This window comes from Pygocentrus nattereri, chromosome 1 (assembly GCF_015220715.1).
Source record: "Pygocentrus nattereri isolate fPygNat1 chromosome 1, fPygNat1.pri, whole genome shotgun sequence".
In the NCBI taxonomy this organism is placed as follows: Eukaryota; Metazoa; Chordata; class Actinopteri; order Characiformes; family Serrasalmidae; genus Pygocentrus; species Pygocentrus nattereri.
This window is the reverse complement of record NC_051211.1, coordinates 51,451,688-51,477,171: the sequence shown is the minus strand read 5'-3', so window position 1 is coordinate 51,477,171 and position 25,484 is coordinate 51,451,688. Positions and strand designations below refer to the sequence as shown.

At 41.8% G+C, this 25,484-nt stretch overlaps 1 protein-coding gene and 1 non-coding gene across 2 annotated transcripts in view; one reads left to right on the top strand and one right to left on the bottom strand.

Moving 5' to 3' along the window:
• plxna4 (plexin A4) overlaps window positions 1–25,484 on the top strand; it is a 432,713-nt gene that overhangs the window by 393,269 nt on the left and 13,960 nt on the right. Inside the window, exons 26-29 of the mRNA XM_037538616.1 lie at window positions 4,889–4,992; window positions 11,295–11,394; window positions 14,233–14,423; window positions 20,201–20,370. Coding sequence (XP_037394513.1) covers window positions 4,889–4,992; window positions 11,295–11,394; window positions 14,233–14,423; window positions 20,201–20,370 — 565 coding nt within the window. The remainder of the gene's footprint in view (window positions 1–4,888; window positions 4,993–11,294; window positions 11,395–14,232; window positions 14,424–20,200; window positions 20,371–25,484) is intronic.
• Window positions 24,588–24,778, bottom strand: LOC119264442. The gene has a single exon (XR_005131023.1). It is a non-coding gene; the product is annotated as a U2 spliceosomal RNA (small nuclear RNA).

The following is a 25,484-nucleotide window of genomic DNA, read 5'->3' as shown; positions in this document are numbered from 1 at the left end:
AAGTGATGTTGTCCTGTTTTGGAATTGATCATGAGTCATTTCCACAGATAACAGCAGGACTTTGTCCTAGCCTCAGGATTTAAGGGCCAATTTTTCCCATCAGACTCCTTTTCGCACGCCAAAGCTTTTGCTGCATTGCATAGAAATCAATGGCATTGACCGGGCCTTCGGATAATAGGACAAAGTGAAGGTGACTCGCTGTCACTCTCTTATGAGCTTTAACAAGCCTGGGTAACTGCGGGAACCGCACACACCAAAGCACACCCACGCTCAACACATATGTGGCGGAATTTATTTTTACACACTAAATTGACAGTAGTAAGACAGAAAGAGAGAGAGAGAGAGAGAGAGAGAGAGAGAAATGCAGTTACCCGTAATGAAAAATAGTGCGCTGATCTACACAATTCCATTTTTCCCTCCATAAATGACTCATGATAGAGACCACCCATGCAGAATTTACAGTCTGGCTAGTCCATCATAGCCCACCAGAAGTCATTTTCTTTCTGATTGTATATCCTCCACTTTTCCTTGGGCTTTGTTGGCCGTAAGTGGCACATTTTTTATATGGAGTAATATATCATTGTGGTCATTTATGCCTCCTTTCATGTCTGCATTTTTTTGCAGTAATGGTATATTTAAGGTCCCCCGTGGAGTAATGCTAGGGTGTCTGTGGGGGGAAAGTGTCTGTAACGAGAAAAAAAAATGGTTTCATCCTTTTGACAGGCGGCGCCGTGTGAAATGGTTTTAAGGCGGAGTGTGTCGGCTTATTAGGTTTATTTGTTTTATGAAGAGGGAGGTATGCAGCATCCCTGAGTGAGGAGTAATCTCGAAATTGTGAGGGATTCGCTCAACGAAATGAGGCAGCAATCCCTATATTCCTTAAAGGAATGGCTCACCTTAACATGCTGAAGATGAACAGCAGCTTGCGGTGCAATTAGCATAATGTCTCCAGCGTTGTTGCCCAACAGCAGCTTTCATTCGTTCCTAGCAACAATAGTGTTATCATAAACCACTGCTTTAAATGGATAGTGGTGCCTCTTCAGCTGCTGATTTCCAGGCCTGATAGGGCTAATGGGAGCGTGGCAGCCTTGGTCTCCAAAAGCCTACTGGGACTGATTGGACAGGAGTGTTTCTGTCTCTGCCCTTTGTTTTTAATTTGCTCTGTCACGCTCCCCCTGAGGCAAGAGATAGACAGAGGGAAGATTGAGGAAGAGCAGCTGTCTAGCTGCACATTCTTACTGTGCACCACTGTCTGGCTTTAGAAACATTTCACAGTCACCACAAAGGCGTTTCTTAGTCACACTAATCTCGTATCTGCACTCATTGGCCTTTATATGAGAAACACCTTCCATATAAGTGCTGTTTATAACTGTCCGATTACTGACTGCTGCTCCCCCTTCTACCCCATCCTTCAATGGAAAGGCACTACTATAAGGCCACCATTGAGTGGATATTATCTGGATGTTGGTCCATTCTCAGCACAGCACTATCACTAACATGGCAGTGTGTTTTGTACTGGGGTGCCCATAGAATTCACCCACAATGATCAGTAAGTGTAGCTGTTTAAGGCCCAATTGCATTTTTTATTTTTACTTCTACCCCTTGTTTTCTAGTGTCACCTTTTCCCTTGGAACTGATTTACAAAGGGGTAGTGGTTGAAATCTTCACATACGAAATGGGACCCTCAAATATAAAGAACATTATTTCATTAACAGCTACTAGTGCTGCTCTGTAGGCAACCCTGGCAGTCTGCAGTGACAGCAGAGAAGGGTAAAGTTCAGCTCCTCACTGCTGGGCTTTAAATGTAGAGCATCATATGCTTTCATAGAGGCAGATACAGTAATTATTTATTATCACCCACCCCTAATTCTTTGGTGATATGAAGGTAAAGTCAGATATTCACCAGCTTCTTGTTCAAGTTTTCCAGTTCCACCTTAAATGGAGTAGAAGTTACATTCTGGTGCTTGCAGGCATCACAACTGCTGCACTTTTTAAGGTAGAACGGGAAATTTAGCTAGCTAGTTACTGAGACATCAGCATACAACTAGTCATTTTTATGCTTGTTACACTGAATACACTGAAATGACATTAAACTGAGATGATACCATTTTCAACAGAGAAATTTGGGGTTTTTTTTTTCTTTTTTTCTAACACTGTTTATAGAGTAGCTCTGAAAAACCTCTGTTTGAAGGCCCATGTAGTCCTAAGACTTCACCCTATCCTAAGCCTAAGAATTCCCAGAACTCCAGGCAAGTTCTCAGAGTTCTCCCCCTCCCTCATTCAGTCTTCCCTCATACTACCACCACCATGCTGAAGGCACAGTCTGAGCTCACAAGTGCCCATTATTTTTTTTTCTCAGTTTTGAGTTGACAAGCTTGGTTTGCACACTTATTGATCCAGAGTATAAACAAAAAGACTTAGGCTTGCATTAATTCGGACTGTTATCCAATCATAATTAGGATTTCACGTGAAATTTGAACATAAGCTGGTCATCAAAATGCGTGTTAAGGTCAGGTATAAACAGGCTCTATGTGTAGGAGGATGTCTTATGCAAAATATGTACAGTACTGTGAGTAATATGTGGGTAAAAAGTATAAAATATCTCCTTCAGATGTTCATTGTTCATTAGCTTTTTTCTGAAGTCAGTCTGAAGTTCTGAGCCAACTAATTTGCAAGTTGCTGATATGAGTCACTGCTCTGGATTTGAGTATATATTTACATTTCACTGTTTCTATGTTCAGTGCATAGAGACTCACTCTCTCTCTCTCTCACTCACTCACTCACTCACTCACTCACTGCTGGTTCTCTCTCTTTTTCATCCCCCCTTCCTGTGCTGTCCGAGAACACCCAGGTGGATTTTCGGAATCAGGGCAATCTCGGCTTGCTCTGGTTTCTTCTCCTTTTTCCTCTCTCTCTCTCTCTCTCTCTCTCTCTCTCTCTCTCTCTCTCTCTCTCTCTGTGTGTGCGTGTGTGTGTGTGTGTGTGTGTGTCTTTATTTTCCTTCTTGCTCAGTTTTCCGTTTGTTTATGCTGTCCTCTCCGGAGCTGCTGCTGCTTATTTGCATGTTTATAGAGATATGTACAGTACTGAGGGATATAACAATAGGAGGGTCTCTCTCTTTCCCTCCCTTCCTCTCTCTCTTCATCATCTTTGTCTCTCTCTTTTCCATTTCACACAGTCTCTCCCTCGCTCTCTCTGTCTCGCTCTCTATGTGCTGAAGATTTGCGATGCAAAGCTTCTCCCCATCACCCGGAGACATGTTTCATCATCCTGCGTTGTGATTGCTGTTTTGTTTATCTAGTCACAATCAGAGCAGGAGATAGCGGTGGCGAAGAGGGGTCTCTACGCCCTCCCAGCCCAATCACGCATTCATTTGTGGCGCGACTGGAATAAAAAAAAAAACAGAGAAGACGGCCCTCCTGCTTCTCATCGCGAAAGGAGGCATTTATTCCATCCTTTGCTCCTCTCATGAAAAACGTACCTCTGAAGCTGCAGGCGATGGCCACGGGCCCCCAGGGGCCTCCGAGGGGGGCCGCTGAGGGGCCATGCTCTGCTTTTGCGGCGATTGCAGGGGAAGTACAATAAGAGTCGGCTCAGCAGGAGGCTTAGAGAGGGTCGATTAGGGCCTTTTGGGCCCCGGCAGCTCGGCCGGCTGCAGATGAAAAAGGAAGTGGCTTTCAGCTCCAGCCCTAATCACCCCCATCGATCCACACCGGCCATGCCAGCCCAAAGAGTGTAGAGGGAGATTAATTTACCTTTTCTTTCACCTTCCGCTTACCTCTCCCTCTCCCACTCTCCACTCGTTTCTTACTCCCTCGCGTGTGTTCTCTTGCTTCACTTTTTCTTTTCTTCCCGCTGCATCTGCAGGCTTGATCTCCCTCCCTCTCTTTCTCTCTCTGTGTGAATCACTTCCTCTATTTTTCAAGATTCTTTTAAGGAGCCCACACTTGTATCATTAAATCTGCTCTGCCCTTAGAAGAGGCCTTTGCCTCTACAGACACTTTCAAAGGAGTTTAGAAACAGGAAACTTTGTGGTTCAAACTTTGTAAAGTCATGCATAAATTACTGGCTTCTTGATCGTATTTACAGTTAATCCTTTAAACCCCAGACTTGTTATTAAAGAGGAATTCCACAGATTTTTCTGAATAATTCAGTCGTTGAGAAATAACATCATTTAAAATGGTTTGATGTGAAATGGTTCGTTGTGAAACTTGCTAACTCTTTACAGTGGTGGTGATAGGAACCAGGCATCACGTGTCTATGCAAATGTAACGTCAATAAGAGATAATCATATTCACTATTCCTAACCACCTACACGTGAATCTACAGCTACTCATATCTTTTGAGATGCCATGTTAATAATGAAATAGTAGTGTAAATCTGAAAAACGGGATAATTTAGTCTTGCATGTTCCTCTCCGTCATGAATGGCTTTTGAAACATAAGTATTCCCAAACAAAAGCTTCTCAGAACTGTTATAAAACGATGTCTTAGGCATCAGGAAATGTAGTCAATACCATTTCATGTAAAAACTTTCTGTGATGGAGCTTTTAGAGGCATTAAGCTCTTCAGACATCTGGTTCCTATCATCACCACTGTGAACAATTCGGACTCTATAACTTTCTCTTGACTAGAGCATTTCACACCAAACCACTCTGAATTACTCTGAAATCCAATAAATTATTATTATTAACCTGAAGACTTATATTGCAGTAACTTCTATAAAATCTTCAGAAACTAAGTCATGCATTTATGAAAGTTGAATTGACTTGTGGAACCACATATAGGGAGTTTAAGGGGTTAAACAGTGTTGGTAGTAGCTGTTTAAGAAACAATGACAGGTTCTTGGAAACGTAGCTACACTTTCTCATGCTTTCTGTCTTCTGCAGAGTGGCGTCAGGGCAGAGGTGTCCGGATCATTCTGCAGGACGAGGACATGACCACAAAGATTGAGAGTGACTGGAAGAGGCTCAACATGTTGTCCCATTACCAGGTAAGACTCCATCCTCCATCTCCGAGCTTTACAGCATTATATATATATATATATATATATATATATTAGGAACAATTAAAGTTAACTGGTTTATTTTCTTATATATACTTTCATTTTATACTCAAATACACTCACTGGTCACTTTATTAGAAACACCTGCTTTGTAGCTCTACCTAGCTTTTGGTGTTAAGTTCACAGGGTGACGCATTACGGTATGGAACAGCTACAAAACCATGAACACGCAGTTTGTTGTCATTTCCACTACCAACTGTCCTGTACCATACCTGAGTACTTGTGTTGCCATGTTGAATTTCGGTACCTTTCTTGGCAGAGTACCAAGCATGCCAAGCCAGACTGAATGAATGGAGCAAGTAATGCTGCAAACCACTGATTGGTCAAATGCAATCATCATAGAATCATTGTGCAATATCACTGAGCACCATTTTGGGCTTTACATCATGACAATATTTGTCACTTTCATGATAAATTACGCCTAAATATCTCACAATGTTCTTTTCTGCACATACTGTGGCTATTATTTGCACTTCTCAACTGCATATTTGATTACAAAGAGAGCATAATTAGTCATTTTAGTCAGATTTAGTGCAGTGCAATATGTAAAATGTTATATACAAATGAATGTATTGATAGTTTTTGATTGTGTATTCATTGTATATGACATTGGGTATTGTGAAAACTTAATCTCAGCCATATTGCCCACCTCTATACTGTTAGAAATAAAGGTGCTGTGCAGGTACATTTTTTATTCATCAAGGTACAAACAATGTAAATGTTGCCTCAAAGCTCCAGCAGTGGTTTTAAGGTCCAATTGTGAACCTTAAATCAGTTTCTCCAGGTGAAAAGTTGGGATTTGTACCTTTTTATAACCGAATGTTTTAAAACAGAGCAGTAGAATAAAAGCCTGGAGGCGAGGCGGGGTGTGTGGAGTCAGTACAGCTTAGAACAGATCATTTCAGGGGTTTATGGTTCAGTTATGTTCCCTGACTAAAGGTACTGAGATGAACCATTGAGGGTCCTACCCCATTGACAAGAGGGGAACTGCCCCAGAGTATACTGAGAGTGTACCACCATTTAAAAAACTCTACCTAGACAGTCTGTGATTCTAACATAAAACCAAATGTAGACTAAAAGATAAACCAGAGCTCCACTGTTGCTGGTACTGTTTGTGTTTACTGTAACATTAGATTCGCATTAAAAATCGCATGACCACAAGGAGAACTCTGCCTGTGGGTTCTAATTTGTAACCATACCATGCTGCACCATACTGCCCAGTTTAAAGAACCCCAGTTGAGACAGTCACCCATCTGTTGATCCACACTTTGTGTTGGCTAGCCTTCCAGCAGTGATAAGTTTGTGACCATACAGCCGCATCTTGGCCAAATATAGACTTTTTACGCTCCAACAGTGACAGTGACCTACCACAGGAGTGTCACTGCTGTGTTGAGAATGGCCCACCTCACAAATAACATCTGATCAACAGTGGCCCTGTGGTGAAACTGAACAATGATGATTGTGGTAGAGGGTGTCTGATTGAACACCTCATAAAGTGACCAGTGAGTGGAGAACATTCATAACTCACTCGCAGGTCTGGCGCACATTGTGTATACAGGTTACTCCCTGGAGAACACTGTAGATGTTTCAATCATAAGCAGACGTGTCAATTACATCAAAATTACATTGAGAACATTGTAGGCGCGTCTCAAGAGTAGGCGTGGCTCACATTGAGCATATGCATCGACCTGCTGTCTGGGGGTTTGGGTAATTGTAGGACATGATGACAGTTCCATCTTGAGCTGTCCATCTTTGTGACAGCTCGAGCCTCTTCCAGCGTAAACAGCAATAAATCACATGCAACCCATTCTTTTCTATTCTCATTTGGACCAAATTCATATGCAATATGCATATTTCATGTGCATATATGAGCTATTTGTTCATTTGCTGAAGCAGCAGAGGGCTTTATGTGAATCCCAGTTTATATATACTGGTTATCTGATTCAAGCATTACGACCTCGCTCTCTCTATTCCCTCTGTATCTCTTTCTGCTTTTCAAGCGTGCGATGTTTCTTCAAGAATAAGGAAAAAATTGATGCCATGCTATTGATTTCAAAAGGAGAGGGAAAAAAAAATAATTCTTTTGACTAAAATTTCACATAATAGTGACAGCACAAAGTGTTCACGCCTATGAAGCTTAAATCTAAGTCGACAAGAACGGCACACGTTGTGCGTGGCTGTGCATGTATGCTTGTATGGGATTCTATTTAAAGGCCCACCCTCGGATATCAGGCAGTATTAACTCTGACAGCGGTGGGGGTTCAGGTGTACGCTGTGGTTGATGTCGCTCACTTAATGTCTTTTGATGAGCAACACATCATATATGGTAGCGCGCTGTTCCACGGTTTCAATTACAGCTTAAAGTTTGACGATATAATTGCTTTGCGTAATAGTGGAAGAAAGGAAAGCGAAGTGGTTATCAGATCAATGGATCTGAAAATGTTCCTTTTGAGCGTTCAAAAGAATTTGAGTAAACGTTTGAGCCAAAAAAGGGGTTCACGTTTTTCGTTCAGCGCGTAACAATAAGGGTTTTTCAAGCTGGTCTCTCATGTACGTAACAATGAGGATCTTTCAAGTTCATCTCTGATAGAACAAGTCGACATAAAAGGTGATAATTATCTCTTTGGCTTTCCCTTTCATTATTCCCATATCGTTCTGCTATCGACACCATTGATTTGATGGCTGCTTTCCAGCTCATGTTTCTCCAAGAAGAGCAATTTAGGCCACTGGAGAGATAAGAACCCAATGAATTGCTTAACATTCATGGTGGCTCGGACCCCTATCATCCCTTACTGACCACAGGGGAATGTCCGTTAAGGTCCCCTATCACCCCCATGACCCTGTAATGGACTGAGCAGTCCAATCACTTCCCGGTCATTTAGAGAAACCAACGGTGATTGACAGGGCCTCCGAGCAGTGGCTGGGAAGGAATGAAGGTGGGGGGGTTCAGGAAACTGTCCGCGACAATGCTCCATGCGAGAGGCTGATAGAATCTGAAGTGCCAGTCAGCTGCCTATCACGCAAACGCTTACACTGTCCATATCAGCAGCGCATCCCGTTGTTTGTCTGTCTGTGTGGAGAGGATAGGAGCCAGGCTGGCGCTTCATTATAGTGTAAATAATTTCCTGGATAAAGCCCGCCACCCTCCAAATGAGCTTTCTGGGAGAGAGGGGGGCCCGCACCGTGCTCAAATTAAATGTCACACGGGCTGGCGTGCAAGCGCGCGGGTGACGGGCGGGAGGATGGATTAGGAGGTGATTGGAATCGGAGATGAGATAATGAAGACAGAAGTTCATTCATTTTCAGGTAGGGAGGGCACGTTATCCTTGGAAAAGGAAAAGCTGTCCAACTCCCAAAGGCTGTTAGAAATGTTGATGAGAGAGACTGCTTGGATGAAATAGTGTAGATTTTCAGATTTTCACTCATTTGCTTGTTCTTTATTTCTTTATTTTACCACTCAAAACCAAGGAATCTTCAGAGTTGTTTGGCATACAGACCGGAAAATGTCTGACTGAAATTGTTTCATGTTCAGGAAACAAACTAAGTTGGTACTACTCTGATTGAAAGCTGTTATAAATGTAAAGGTTATAGACTGATCATTATTTCCACTATTTCTTATCATTCGTTCACTCTTTGTTGTTGTCTTTTACCATTCTGTAGACCTCCTTTAATTTATTATTAAGTATAAGTTTTTCATTTTCAGGAGATTAGATAGAACATAATCCACTTGCAGACAGGGGTATGTCAGAAAATGGCACTCCTAACAACCACCTGGAAGACCTGGTAGATGCCACAACTGCCCCCAATAGATAAACAGCACTTAAAGCTTTCATCTTTGAGAGAGAGGAGAAAATCAAGCTGCTTCAGACATGAAAACATCTATCATCTTCTGAGAAGAAGCTGTTACTGAGACAAAAAAAAACATTTGCAGATCAAACAAAGAAGCTGCTGGTGTTCTCGGAACAATGGACTGACCACCTCAGAGTCCAGACCTCAATGCCACTGAACATGTTTATTCAGATTGTGAGAAGCAGAAAATGCAAAACCAGCTTTAGAGACTGAACTTTGGAGGTGTGAAAAAAACTGCAGATTTCTGGGGTAAACTGGAAACAAATGGAAGCTGTAATAAAGGCAAACACTAATATTGAAAAAATAGTAATATATTTAGCCGTATAGCTGTTTTGACTGGAATTGAAATAAATGAAGGGTAGTCTCAGATTTTTGCACAGCGCTGTACATAAAAAAGCTTCCCAACTTCCAAAGCCTGTTAGAAATTCAGGGGAGAGATACTGTTCTTAGATTTGAGTAAATTCAATGAATAAAACTTTTTTCTCCTTTTTTTGTCAGTCATTCATTTCATTTCATTCATTCTTTGTTCTCTCTTGATGAACCTGGTCCTGATGCTGCTCCATTACAGCTGTGGTCACTGCGTTTCGTGCGGCCTGTTTCTAAGAATACTCTGAGGCGGAGCGCCTTTGACAGACTCCTTCAGCTCTAATTCAGTCTCACTTCAGTCAGACGCGCCCTGCCCCATCTGAGTCGCCGGCATTAATTCTTTGATTTCCTGTTGGGAAACATCTTGCCGCGTTACATAAGCCTCTCACTGACATTCTTCATATCTGATGAGCCTGAATCCTATCAGCGGCAGAGCATCTCTCAAAGTGCAAATTCACTCAGGCAGGCAGTGTGTGGAGCGACACAAAGAAGAGACTTCACTTCCCTTGTCTGTTTTCAAATGGCTCCTAATAATAGCTTAGGATGTTAATCAGCTCAGTGGCTCTGTGCTTGAGTGCTACCAAGAGAAGTAGTATCCCATCGTGCTCTCTGCATAGGCAGATTTGCTCCCATTTTTCCTTTGGTCCGTCCACCGGACCCTCTTCAGATTATCTCCAGTTAGAATTCTTTAGAGTCTGGATAGATAGAATAAAGCTGTAATTGTCTCTGAAGCCCAGCACTGCCTGGGTCCATGTATTCGGCTGTGGTTCAAAGCATATCCGTAGACTCACCTCAATTAACCCTGTAAGTGCCGTGAGCCACTGGGGTGCCAGATTGTGCTGAGGGAGGGGAAACTCGTCAGAGGAAGGGGAACCCCCCCCACTTCTGTGTGTTAATTGAATCCGTTTGGCTGGGGTTCCAAGACTGATGCAGGTGCACAGAGTTGCCCTGCCTGAGTGGTCCCAGCTGAGGCGTTATTGAATTGGGAGCTGGAGAAACCATATCCTCAGAAGGGCCATTATAATGTTCAAATTATGTTGAACAATATCAAGAGAAATATGAGAAATTGAGAAGATAGGAACTCAGTCCCATAACGAATGAGGTACACTTGCTTTGTGCAGCTTGGACATAATATGTTTACGTTTTTAACATAACTGTACCTCCGAAATATAATGTATGATGAAGAACGATAAATGGAGCTGTGAAATAACTGAACTAGGAAGGACCATGCCTGACACCCCTCCTCCTTCCAATCTAATGCCTTATAAATTCCCTTGTCTACCTTCCGTTTATCACTGCCACCCCATCTCATCCCTTTTCCTCAGTCCTATGTCGGTCCTACCACCATTAAAAAGTGACAGCCTTCCAGCTCCGAGCAGAAGCCACCCAGAATTCCACCCCAAGTTCTGAGAGTTCTCTGGTCTCCCTCAATCAGTCTGTCCTCATACTACCTCCATATGTTAAAGGCATGATATACGTTAATGTCAGGATGGGGTGAGGTCAGGATGTTAAGATGGGGTGTAACTATGCATCGAAACATTGTGATATGGCAATGTAAAACTGTGACAGTGTACATCGTGGAGATGTCGTAGTGCATGCTGGAGATCGGACATTCTATTTTTCGTGACATCTAATGTAGTTGCATTGTTTGAAAGTTTCGCAGTGATTGTACCAGGGTTAATGAAGGTTGTTAGGCCTGTGAAGCAGAGTAAAACCTCCTTAACCACAGTAAAATCACTGCAATGCTCAGCCTCTACTAGTGTCTTTTTCTTTATAAAATGGTACATGCACCAATGCTCAACAAATTCACTGTAAATAAAAAAACAGTTTTCTCATCGGGAATATAGTTTGTTAATGGTAGGCTACGTTTGCCATGCAAGCTCTACTTAAACAACTCAGTTGATATATTATACGTGTGTGTATTGAGTATTTTAATATCAGAACTACTTTATGTGATAAAAAGTTTCTTCTGCATATTCTGTAATTATTCACCTCTACTTCCGTTTCTTTTGCAGGTGCCTGATAATGCTGTAGTGGCTCTTGTACCAAAGCAGGTCACTGCCTACAACTCGGTCAACAACTCCACTGTCTCCAGGGCATCCGCTAGCAAATATGGTAGGCCTCACAATGCTCATAACTTGGGAATTTGTGCAGATTTCATGGCTTGTTTGTGCCTGTATTGTGTACGCATGTGTGTATGTGCGAGGATTTTCAAAAAGGGGCCAATTTCACGGCAAGGTAAGAGCGAACTATGAGAGAAATGAGATGGATCTCCCTCAGTAACTAGCGAGAAAGGCAAGAAGCTGAAAAAGGGCCTTACATGAAGAGATTGGGGAGTGTCGCGCCTGGCACAAAAGTGGAAGCGTGGGGGAAAATGAGTCTCTTTGCACTTGACTTCCCTCCCGAGACACTGAAACCGTCACAGGCGTCTGGCTGCTATCACCCAGCGTGCTATTGGATCTGATAAAGGAGAAGATCAAAGCCCTGGGGCAGTCCGAGCACTCTCCACACACATCAAATAGAGCATTAACAGCATCTCATCTCCATAGTCTCCTACCTCAGCTTCAAATTAGCCTTAAATGAAGAGAGAGAGAGAGGAGAATGTGACAGACGGATGCAGGCGGGGAGCGGTGGGGGGGGGGTGGATGCCACACATCTTTTCAGTCTCTCTCAGAATTAATTTCAAACGAAAGGGAGCTTCTTCAAACTGGCCGAGCAGGAGAGGCACGTTTGAACCGGAGGAGGACAATGGGCAGGCGCAGAAGAAAGAGACGGGCCTATTATGCCGCCGTCCTCTTGGATCTGAAACTCCGGCACATAATTTAGCAGAAAGCGTTTCAGGGCAGACGTCTGTCATCTTGAGCGATGTTCGTGTTTTGGGGTTCGAGGGGTGTGAGGGACGAAATCGATAATGGAGCTTGCGAGGTTCGCTTGAGTCCTCCTGGAGCCTAGATGAAGTTTGGAGTCTCGGATCTCAGTCAGTGATGGACAGTGACTCGAAATCACCACTGACAAGTCAACAAAACTTAGCGTACTTGTGAAGTTGTGATAACTTCGAGACTAGAAGTTAAGGCTTTGATCTGGCCTGAAATTTTGCCTGAACCTGAATACAGCCCAAGCTGCCCAACCCAACCTGACCCCCAGCATCATATTCTGACTCTAAACCAACCCTGCAGTATTCCTTCCAAACTTGAGCTGAGTTTGACCACAACGAACCAGAGACCAAATTTAACTCCACAATCTGAATAAATTACCTGCTAAATTACCTTAGCAACAGTTTTCAGCTGCCTGACAATAAAGACAAATCATAAGAAATGAACAGCTTCATTACCATCTGAAATGAAGCTTAAATTCCACTAAAGTCATCCTCCAACAACATCCCCAAAACTTTCAGTCAGGATCAAATATAAATAGGCTAATAAGTTGTTCCCCTGCTGGCCTTGTAGACCTCAGTGAACAATGCACTTGACTACTGCATGCCAGGTTAAACACTGCCTTAAGATCAGCTTAATAAAAGTAGAGAATAGAGAGTAGAGAGACAAATACAGGGTAAATCTGTTCAAATCTGCATAATTAAATACTCAAGATGTAAACCAAGTCATTCAGAGTGCTTTCATGTGAAATGCTGAGTTCTAGAGAAAGGTACTGAGTCAGAATTGTTCACAGCAGTGATAGAACTCAGATGTCTGAAGTGTTTAATGCCCCTGAAACCTCCCTCACAGAAAATTCTTACACAAAATAGTTATGAATACGCTGATATCTGACGTCTGAGATGTTTTATGATAGTTATGATGACAGGCAAAGTAGTCCCCAAAGAAACCTTATTATTTCTACATTTACCATTTACCGTGATCAACATTACACATGAAAACTGAGGTTTGCTGGTCATTTTGGACAGTAAATGAAAATGATCACGCAATTTAAGTGATTTATTAGTCACTGTGACCCCTGGTTCCCATCATTACCACTGTAAAGAAAAGAGAGGTGGTTAGTTCTCTGCACCATTTTACATCATACCACTCTGAATGACTTTGTTTATATCTCAGCCATTGAACTATGTTGATTTTTTTTTTAGTTGGTGGAACTCCCCCCTATTGGACAGAAGCTAAAGGGAGCCCCAATGTGAAATCTGAAATTGACCCAAACCCCGTCTGAATCAAATCAACCCCATGTGAATAATTGAGATGTGTATATTTTAGAGATGTTGACCACAGGGCTGAGTCAAGCGTGGCATCCATTTAGATAAGATCGCTTTCATTAGATGGACACAGACACTGTCCAGGCAAGACTGTCCAGGCAAGACTCCTCACCAAACCTCACCGTGCTTTCTGATGTATTACACAGTCTGTATTATGCACGGTCATTTTTCTCTTTCTTTTCTCTCCCTGGATCTCTTTCTCTCTATTCTCCTTCCCATCTCTCTTTTCCTCTTTTCCTTTCTGTCTTTTCTCCCTCGCCTGTCTGGACCGTTTTTTCTCACTCTCAGCAGAGTTGTCTTCCCTCCAGAGAAATTGATTTCTGCTGCATCTGCTGCAGGGAGAAACACTAGGGGTGTGTTTGTGTGTGAGAGAAGGGTTTTTTCATCTTAGCAGATCAGGCTTTTTTGCTGATCAATTCTTTTCACACTGCGTAAACATTCCTTGAGCTTCATGCGGTTTTAAATGCCATGGCCGTCCCTGACGTTGGCCGAGCCATGAAAATTTCATGTCCGTCGACACCTGTTCAATCTCCACTCCGCCAGCGACCGTGGGAGAGGCGATGAAAAATTAAGCAGCCATACATGCTAAAACATTCACATCCAATCTCAGACCCGGTGAGTCCAGCAGACAGGTCTGGATTCGAGTGAGTGCCCTCGGGTACAACAGAATGACTGAGTGGCGTCTGGCTTTGTGCTGTCTTGCTGATGTGACCAGGCCTTTTATTAGTTTCTTTGTGTTATTTCCTCTCGTCCAGAAAATATGATCAAATACACGGGCAGCCCGGACAGCCTTCGCTCTCGCACACCCATGATCACGCCCGACCTGGAAAGCGGGGTCAAGGTGTGGCACTTGGTGAAGAATCACGAGCACGGAGACCAGAAAGAGGGTGACCGCGGGAGTAAGATGGTCTCCGAGATCTACCTGACCAGACTGCTAGCCACCAAGGTGAGCTTTGAATATGAATATGGCAGTAGATGGATAATAATATTATAGATCTACAGGTAAGTATGTATACCTGCAGGTTCCTAAATGGTTTTTGGCAGTTTAACCTTTAGTCAGTATTATGTTTACCATTCATGCCATCTGGCAGTTGCTCTTGGAGTGTCTTACAGTTTGAACCATGTTATATAGGCAGGTGAACGTGTCGTTGGGAGTCTAGTCCAAGGACTATGATTGGCAGCACATGGTGTGCTTGCCCAGGTGGGATCTGCAACATAGAGGACCGCACTGTTGCCCCCTGAAAAGTATTTAAATAAAATTTGCAGTGGTCCAGTGACATCAGATTTCTTCCTTACAAAGGACCAGCTAAACTAACATAAGTGAATGGTACCAATGGCTAATGTTTAACCTTCAATGAATAATCCAGGCAATAATATATAATAAGACAAATCATTATATATATATATATATTTTTTTTTTTTTTTTAAATGAACTGTTTAATTTTGAACTTCATAATCTAAAAAAGCATATAATCATGGCAAAAAAAGTCTTTTTATAGAAAAAAATCTTAAAAACTTTCTTAAAAGTTTCTTAAAAAATGTATTAAATTAATGAAAATTAAAAATAAACTTCAGTTAAAATAAACAATAACAAAGGCTGTCCTTAGTGAGCACTTCACACTCTTGTGCTGTCAGGAATGGACAACCACTCTGGTGAACTTTTCATGTTGAGCATCAGGTTTATTTTATTTGTCCTCACAAAATAAGTCTTGTCCGTAGGTACTTTTTTAACGCTCTTAAGAAGCTGCAGTTTTTTATGAGTTTCTGTAGTAAATGTAGGAATTACATAAGTACCAATCACAGAACCTTTACACTGCCACTAGAACCTTTACATCATTCAACTTCACTCATGCATATTCAAGTTCTGTTGATAGTTTACTAAACTGCATCTTCCATGCTTAATAGTTACAGTACCTAAGATAACCTTTAAGACGAAGTCGGAATAATACGGATATTATAAATAAACGACAGGTGATAAAAAGCCCCTGCATCAGTTAGCATGATTTTGTTTACATGCTCTTTACTGCCTCCTAACTTTCGCATTGCGCAGATGTAAGCTTTTTTTGTCTGGCGTGCTCCTTTAATGATTGCATCGAAAACTCTTAGTCTCATAGGCTGATGAAGTGACGGCACACTGGAGCAGAGTAAATTGGAGCGCTCTGCATTTGAGTGGGAACAGATCGGTTCCTTGTCAAACACAGCTTCAATCAGTCTCGGCTGGAGAGCAATGTGAAGTGTTTACTCGTCACATCATTTGTTCCAAACTGCGGTTTGCTTTCCACCACTTTGCCATTTTCCACTCGTTCGCGCATTCACGTCCTGTGTTGGCAGGGACGGAGCGCAAGACACGAAAACCTGCGCTTCGTGCGCTCCTGAACGCCCGTACAATGACCAACTAAATGAGAATCAGCTATAAAACGACATGCGCTAAGCTCTCTGTCCAATGCCTTGACCCTTAGAACGTCTGTTCGTTTTCCCAGGACTTTAATCTTACTGCTTCATGTAAATGAGAAATCCATCCCTAATTGTGATTCCCAGGTTTCCATTAAGTCAGATGACCTGATTTTTTTCTTCTCATTTTTTTGAGGTGATGGAGAGGCAGGATGAGAGGTAGCGGGGTTTAATTTGTGATTAGAAAACATTTTCACGGTGCTGATTTGCTGATTGGAAAGGCTCGGGGTTAGATGATGAGGAGCATCTTTTCTGTGTTTTTTTTTCTCTTTTTTTAATATTTCTGATTGATCGTGGTGGAAATCAAAGCCCTGAGAGAGAAAAAGACGCTTGGCAGGGTTTTTAATAAAGCTCTCTGTATGTGCTTGTGTGTGTAGCTCAGTCGTCTGTTGTACTACATGGTGTGTGTTTGGTTGCCAATAAGCACCAATCAGAAGCTTCAAAAGAACAGAATGAATTCACTGGTGCCCACATGAATCCCTGCCCAGCAAGTGGGATGTTTGCATATTTCGGATGGGTTGTTTTAAGGGGTGCAGAATATGTAAGATACTGGCCGCCGATATGTTATCCACCAATTATTCCAATTATTATATCAGATATGGGAATTACAGCAAATATTCACTACTGATAATTTAGCACCCTTTTTTTTAGCTCGTGCACTGACACACGTTGTCACTAGTGGTGGGATTTTCTGTTCTTTTCAATTCAGCCCAGTTGGTCAGCCCAGTGCATAACATCAGCTCCACACATAGAAGAGGCTCAATTCCTGTTGGAGCAGAAACGGCCATTAGAGGCTAATTTGGCATGTTGACCGGTGGTCTCCAATCCTAGTCCTGGAGAACTACCTTCCTACAGAGTTTAGTTCCAACCTATACAGTAAGTTGCCCCGCCCCTTTACTTAACTCTATTACACCTGATCCAGCCAATCAGGGACTTGGGAAGAGGTTGATTAGTAGGAGCAGATCTGGCAAACTCTGGTTGGAGCTAGTCTCTGCAGGAAGGTGGCTCTCCAGGACCAGGGTTGGAGAGGCAGCGTTACGCCTTCAGAAGTCCTAACCAGTGGGAGAGCTTGCTTGGCTGTATCTAACTAGACACAGCAGAGAAAAACATCCTGACTGGACAATTTTCAGTTTTGTGTTGGCCAGTTTAAGAATTGAACCCCTTTGCTTGAGTATTTCTACAATTCTTCAGAGTTTAAATGCAACAAACATGTCGATTATATTAAATAAAAATAAACACAGAATTACAGACATGCAGTTTTTTTTATTTCACTATATTGAATCCTGACTGGCGGCCTGTCCAGTGTGTATCCTGGCTTCTGCCCGATGACCGCTGGGATAGGCTCCAGCACCCCCCGCGACCCTGAGGGAGTAGCGGCTTAGAAAATGGATGGATGGATGGAATCCTGACCATTTAAATGCTTAAGGGTTGTTCTTTGCAGTATATATATAATTATTAAAATAGTCTATTAAAATGGTTCTATGTAGCAGCAAAAGGGTCAAAAAACTATATAGAACTACTATACTATATAGAATATGGTACTATATAGAACTGGTGTTGCTAAGACTGTCCTTGGGCTGGATTCCTAACATTACACCTACCATATTGTCCATCGACAGTTCTAAGTGGCTCTGGATAAATATTTCTGTGTCATGGCTATGCAAAATTAATCAATGTTCAATTAACCTCTCACTGCACTTCAAACGTATGAATAATAACAAAATGGAAAAAATTGATAATAACAATAATTAACCGTTTCTGATATTGGCCACAGCCACACGCACAGAAATCATGGTCCTTTAAAGGTTCTGTATATACCCATGAACACTCAAAATACCCTTTGCATCATTAAAGGGTTCTGTGCCTGGTGAAAGGGTTCTTCAGACTGATAGATAATGTGCTGTATAGGGATCTGTGCAGAACCTGTTTGAAAAGTCACCAATAAGAGTTCATCTCTCATTACAGGATTGGTACCACATCAACAGTAGAACCCTTTTTGGTGGTATTTAGACCCCTTAAATCATCCGTGTTCATAGTTCATTGTTAGACTGGATAAAAAGAAGCAGTTCAAACTTCATGAGAAATGCTAACATACAAATGCTTGGATTCTGAGACGTTTTGTGTCCAGGAATGAAATGTATCATTTATTTATTCAACAGTGCAAAAAATGGTATCTTGTCAAGTAAAAGTACCTTAAATCTATTCAATAAATCATATTTCTGTGGTTGAGATTGTTGCAAGCTTAATTTAAGGTTATTGTTCTCATTTCTAGACATTTTTACTTGTTTTAAGTGATTAAGTGAAGTGATCTCACTGCACTGGCATTTAAGAAATGTGCTTGAAACCAGCAAAATGATCCGCCAGTATACTGAGATCATTTTACTTCATTTAATGACCCAAAATAAGTAAATAATGTCGAGAAATAAGCTAAATAATCTTATAATAAGAGCACAGCCACCTCAAAATGGGAAATATTAGACATATCGACTAGATTTAAGATCAACTTGACAAGATGCTATTTTTTGTAGTGAACTGAGGAGGATCTGGACGGATGGCAGCCCTGCCCACGAGGTGTTAATCACCAGCTGTGGTTATCGGCCTAGGAATCCTATACGGTTGCATCCTTGGTTGTGTTGGTTTGGTGCGTTTACTCGGAGGCCTCTCGACAGTGCTGTAAATCACTGTTTCATGTTTAGCCTTCAAGTAAAGGCCTACAATCTTCCAGGAGTGCTTGAGTTCTCCTATATTAGCTCTGTCAGTGGCTTTCTGTTTGATAAATAAAGACTCAGCAGGGGTTAATACCTCTCTCTCCGAAGCTTTCCACACTTTCATTCACCGCCGACCTGTTTAATCTTTCCCCTACTGTGCTCTCTGTCGCTCTTTCCTCTTTTCTACCTCGATTCATATGCAGTTAAACCTGCTAATTTCTTCGCAGAGCACTCCTGTCTCTTTTGACCAGGCAATCAAGCGCCCGCGTGTGCCTGCTCGAGCCTGATAGGGCGCGTTTTTGAAGCACGCCCGTCTCCAAAATGGCCATAAATGGCCGCTTTGGTTCCCGGGCGAGTAATGATGATGTCAGCCGTCACACGGTACGACATCTGTCAGAACCCCCGTCTCCAGCCTCCTGTCGCTACCGCTGTCACCGCGGCGACACGGGGGCCAAGCAGAAAATATGTATTTTCATCTTCATAGGGTAAAGATAAGCTGTCAGGAATGTGGGACACAGCAGAATTACTGGCGTGATTGTCAGCTAACAGGGTTTTCTTTTTCTTTTTTTTCTTTTCCTTCTCTCTCCTGGCTTACTCCCGGTCCCCGCTCAAACAAAATAGGATTTTATTTGCTCCGCATATGCACACCTGTTCTGGCGCAGCGGCTGCTGCTTGCCGCACCTAGACACATGCTGGCCTTTCTGATTCCCTCGCTCTGCTTTGTCCCTGTGTCTCTTACTCCCTCCCTCTCTTTCTCCACCTCTTTCTCATTGCCTCGCTTCCTATCAGTTCATCTAAAGTGGATTAGATTCTCTCTACTTCGCGTCTCCTTAAAGTTGACAACATTAAATCAAATTAGGGTCAGTGGTGCAGTGTGGGCTCTAATCCAGCCGCAAGAAGCGGCTTAGGCAGATTCGCCACCTGGTCACAGATGGTATTAAAAGTGAACCGCAAAATACTCATTTCCCCACCAAAGAGGGAGGTTTAGAGCCGTGGGGCTTTGCACACTCGCTGACAGGTAACGCACACTGACATTTAGGCTGCAGGCTGAGGGACGTTTTGAGCTGTCTCAGTGTGTTTGAGGTAAATGTGGTGTTGTACACATAAGTACTGGTTTGGCCTATTATGGTGTGGAAATACACAAACAAGGAGCTGTAAATGAACAGATAATGTTCAAGTGAACTTGTTATGTTAGTCCAAGAACAATTCAGGCTATGACACCAAAACAGCAAATGGATAGATACATGGATATCGCTGCTGTTGGAACAAAACCTCCTATCTCCATTTTTGGCATGTTTATGTTTTTTACCTCATTTGAAAATACCTGTTGTCCTTTACACTGTGTGTACATTTCATGATGAATGGACCAAAGGAAATGACGCAAAATGACTTGGAAAAAATTCTGGTTCCATTGACTTACATTAAAAGTAAAGTAGGTTTTTTCCTTCTCCTGTGAAGTTACATTTTGGAGAGATGAGGTTTTGTTCCGAACACAGCGATAAGCTAAAACATAAACAGAAAGCGTGCTTCTTACACTCGTTCTCTTCTCTGTGTGGATCCAAAGGGCACGCTGCAGAAGTTTGTAGATGACCTGTTTGAGACCATCTTCAGCACAGCGCATAGAGGAAGCGCCCTCCCCCTCGCCATCAAGTACATGTTCGATTTCCTGGACGAGCAGGCCGACAAACACGGCATCCACGACCCTCACGTCCGACACACGTGGAAGAGCAACTGGTGAGTGTCCACTCGGGCTTCTATGTGCTGCACATCCCTCACAGACTCACAGATGTTTGCCATCCTACAGTACAATACATTAAAAAATCTTTACAAAATTTTGCCCTTATTCCAAAAGCCAATCAGCCAAGACACACTTGTCTGAAGTTTACTTAGTTTTGCACTGGAGCTATGAGGCTAATGTAGCTAACAACTAATGGAAGCTTACAATCCCATAAACGTGTAAACACACCCGGTCATATAATATGTTCTGTTGATTTCCTAAGTGAAAATGACTTAACACATCATCTACAGAGAGATCACACATCTTTTTAGTGCACAATTGCTAGACAGGCAGACAGACAGACAGACAGACAGGCAGCTTTATTAATCCTAGAGGGAAAGTCGTCTATTACAGGAGCAAAAGTATTGCTGTACGCTATAACACAGATAAATACATAGAAAAAGTAAAGATATATAATAAAATGATAAAATAACCATAATATATAATGTGCAGTACGAAAATAAGTAAGTGACTGTGCACTGTAAACAATAGTGCAGTAATAAACAGTTGTGCAATATGTATGGGTGTATAAACAAGCAGCAGTGCAATTTGCAATATGCAGGGATGTATAAACAAAGTGTCAGTCCATACATTTATTTGCAAAATCATTTATCTGCTGCTTTTAATGTATTGGTAAAATGAAAGCAAGTGGCATAACTTTTGCACAGGCAATATTTTATATATTATATATATTTTATAATATTTTCTTTTCCCCCCAGTATGTTAAATTCCACAGATAATGGTAACTGTAACTGTGGTTACTGTGGTAATGGTAACTGTAACTGAACGGTAACTGTGCATTAAAATTTCACTTAGAAAATCAACTTTTTAATACATTTGCATAACCCAACAATTAGTATCATGATTAAATCATCACACACTCTCATACAGGCTTCATATGGGGTTTATGGCCCTTTATGACATACAGTTATGTGTAAAAATTAGACAAAATTATAGTCAATTCACACTTTAGGGCAGCTGCTACTGTTTTTAGCCATGTAAGATATTTTTGTCCATTTTTTGGAAAAGTCAGTCCATCATACAGTGTTATAAACTCATAGGCGGGTCTGTTTCAGAGGTTATTAAATATCTGTATGCAGTTTGATGCCAGTATGTGATGAATTAGTCATGCAGTTTGACAAAGCTAACTTGTAGGGCATAAGCTTCCATTACTTGTTAGCTACATTAGCCTTGTATTCAGTCCAAAGCTAAAGCTTCACGCACCAAACACGTTTTGGCCTATAAATCACATTCAGGGTGAAGGGAAAAGTATGTAAATGAGATTTTTAAACCAGTTTTTCTATTTAAACCTAACAAGGCTCATACAGTCCCAGAAACTATGGCGCCCTGAAATCACTAACCCGTCTCCAAATGAATTTCACACTATCAGTCTACAGTCTCGTCTGGGCTGGGGGGGGTTGGTGGTGTGGGGGAGGTGTAAGCAAACACCCAACATAGAAAAAGAAAGCAAAAGAGCAGGGGAGGGGTGGATAAATGTGAAAAGAAAGCTTGTCGTAAGAGTGGTAATCCTTCATTAACCTCTACCCTGCACCAATGCCCCATCGTGCATCACTCAGCACCGCCTCAAAGGGGCATGGGGGCTGTCGTAGGTTTAAAATTGATGTGTGGGCAGGGAGGAGGATCAGGTCTATTTACTCAGTTTTATGTTCTTAATTTTTCCCCGTCTACCCTTCAGTGCCTTATTAGGCCATTTGCGAGCATCTTAAGTGTTTCCGAAGAGCGCAGAGGGCCACGCTTAGATTAGACATTAATGGAATAAGTCTTGCAAAAGAAAAGGCAAAATGTTAAATAGTCATTTTTCATCACGAACACCCGTCGCACGCCTCAGCCTAATGCTGGCCCTGCGTCATTGCTTTTTATTGTGTGTGGGAGCACGTCTTCCTCAAGACTAATATTCTGCCGGGCTGCTTATTTTGCTGACAGCTAATGTCTCTCACAGTGTGGGAAAAAAGCTCCATCTTTAGCATCTGTGCAAAAATAAAAACAGCAGACTCGGCCTCATCCTCTGAGTGCTCTGCGCTGCTTCCTCGCGCTGGGCAAAATATCTGACTGTGGTTATGTTTTGTAAAATTTGGCCTGTTTTTTTATAAGACCAGCATATTCAGATATTAGATTGCTTCTGATTGGTCTAACACATTTACAGGCCATTCACAGGCTCATATTTTAGTGAAGGGGTCGTCTAGTGGGGACCGGGCAGCTGGCCTTTTTATTCATTAATAGTACCATTTTTGAGTTGATGTATTCATGAGCTGGCTGACTGATTCCCAGGGCTGGACTGACCCAGTGGGTGAGCAGAGCTCAAGCCTAAGGCATCTGCTGCAATCAGACACTAACTGTCCCAAAATATCTGCTGCAAACACACAGCAAACATCTGCAGAGCTAAATTAAAGTCTGAACTGTAAACAGATGAGGTAGGAACGTTGGAGTCTGCTGTGCTGACATTGATTAGCAGTAGCTTGTAGGTAGACTAGTCTATAGATGGCCTATCAGTATTGCTTGCTATCAGTATCAGGCTGATATGAACAGGAAATGCTGGATGGGATGTTGGAGGGGAAAGAAGGAATGAATCCTGTACCAAATCTATCCTGAAATAGTACAAACTAGCACTGTGTTTTATGTGATGTTGTTAGCTGTTTATTTTTCATCTTAAATGCTCATCTTAAATAAAGTGATTCAGTTAAAATGGCTCATTTTATAGCTTAGTAGCTCTTTAAGGTGAAATATCTGATTAGTATCAGCCAATAAACAAAGTTTTTATTGGAAAGTTTTTGGAAAAAATGTTGTGGCTAACTACAACTTATGGCCCAAAAAGTTCATATGAAGATTTTTATCGACCGTTTTTTCACAGTTGAATAATTCTTTCCTAAAGCAGGGAACAAAACATGCTAGATGAAGAAGAACCTGTCTCCATCTCCAGATTCAACCAGCCCTGAAACCCTAGCATACTAATCAGCATGCTTTATGTATGCAGTACATTCGAATTACAAAGCCCATTTATCTGGTTAGTAACTGAACTAAATCACAAGACGTCAACATTTGTCCTTTAAATGAGAAATTCTTATCTTTTAATGTGCTTATGTGTATTTGTATTTATTCTTATGATATGGTGTTTTTATTGGCCAAGATATGCCATTTCTAGGACTTGCACAGTATTGTTTATAACCTTTATATAAAGTTACACATAACGCTGCTGTTGGAAGAAAACCTTGTATCTCCAAAACAGTAACTTTACAGGAGAAGGAAAAAACTTACTTCACTTTCAATGTAAGTCAATGGAACCAGAATTTTTCCCATGTTATTTAGGGTCATTTCTCTTAGGCCTCTCATCACAAAATGTACAAACAATGTAAAGAGTAACAGATACTTTCAAATTATGTCAAAAACTGAAAAATGCCAAAAATGGAGATACAAGGTTTTCTTCCAACAGCAACGATATAGTACTTTACCTATACTATAGAGTACACATAGTCCCAAAGATTCAAATAATAGTAATTTCAGTTTCTCACTCTCATAACTACATAACTTATTGATTAGTTCTGAATACAAAGTGCTGAATGATTTAGAGTAAAACTGAATGATAGGCCTGCAGTTTAAGGGGTTAATCCTACACCCACAGCGCGTTTAACACTCCACAGCTTCAGTGAACAGTGCAGTGTTTCTTGACTAGGAAAGTGATCAGGACACTCCAAAACCTAAATATACAGCAAAAGTGTGCAAAAGTTTGGACACCCCAGTCAACCTAATGCTAACCATACACTAGACGACTTTGAAAAGACATTAAAAAGACCTCTGACACCCTTTCACATCTAAAGACAGTGTCACAGCTTTTAGTCACAGACTAAGACACGGGCTGGGGATCTTGCAGTGCAACTAGATTTTTGAGATTATTCCCCATCATGCACTGGGGACAGACAGATATATAGATAGACAGAGAGACAGACAGATAGACAGATAGATAGCTAGACAGACAGACAGACAGACAGATAGATAGATAGATAGACAGACAGACAGACAGACAGATAGACAGCTAGATAGACAGACAGAAAGACAGACAGACAGACAGACAGACAAGAAAAAAGTGTAAAAACACTACACAAAACACGGAGCTACTGGAAAGGCTGCCACCCACAGCCGTGCTGGAAGTAGTAGGTCGAGGAGGTGCACCGTTCCCGGAGGTACTGCAATGCCAGGTTGATGCGTGGAGCAGACGGAGCAAGCCCCTCTTCCGTCTCCCTGTTCTAAAAATCAATGTAATATGTAGTCCTCATATAGAGGACGTATCAGATATTAAACTGATAACAACAGATACTACGCTTGATCTTAGCCAAAAGGCAGAGAAGCGATAATCCGGACATTGGATATTTGTGACGGTGAAATCCCTTGAAAAGTCGTTTGGTGTAAGGCCGGCATAAGTGAACAAAAGCGAGCCTTTTAATGACCGTTCTCTGCATAGTTTCTATTTCTTTGCTGAGTTTATGACCAGAAATCATAAAATACAAAATGTGGCATGTATATCCAGTATGTCCAGGTCAGCAAATAAAAAGTAATTGTGCCTTCAGTGCCTTCTCTCTCTCTTTACTCGGAAAATCAACACAACTTGTCATTTGAACAGGGGTGCCCAAACTTTTGCATATGACTGTACTACGATTTAAATTAGTCTTAGTCTTAGAATTCGCGATGGAAACCATGCCGTAGCTCTGTGGAGTACTTTTGATTTTTTTTTTTTGTAATAGTTATGCATCCTAGAGACGATGTCCCCCAGGACAATCTGCGCGGCGCCAGTTCATTTATAGAAGGTCTAGCGTATTGCTGTGAAGTGTGCACTTTAGTAATATTTAAAAAATGTTCCAAATAACAATTCATATTTCCCGCAGGACAGAGCCATTACAGAAGATTAAAAGTGTTGGTTTATTTATTAAGGGTGAAACTGCAGCCGCATTCATTTTGCTTTGTGTTCCCCAGAGATGATGCATGTGCTCCCGCAGGCTCTGACTGATCGCCAGCACTGTAGCACGCGCTCATACAGCGCTGCCATGGCGTTTATATCCTT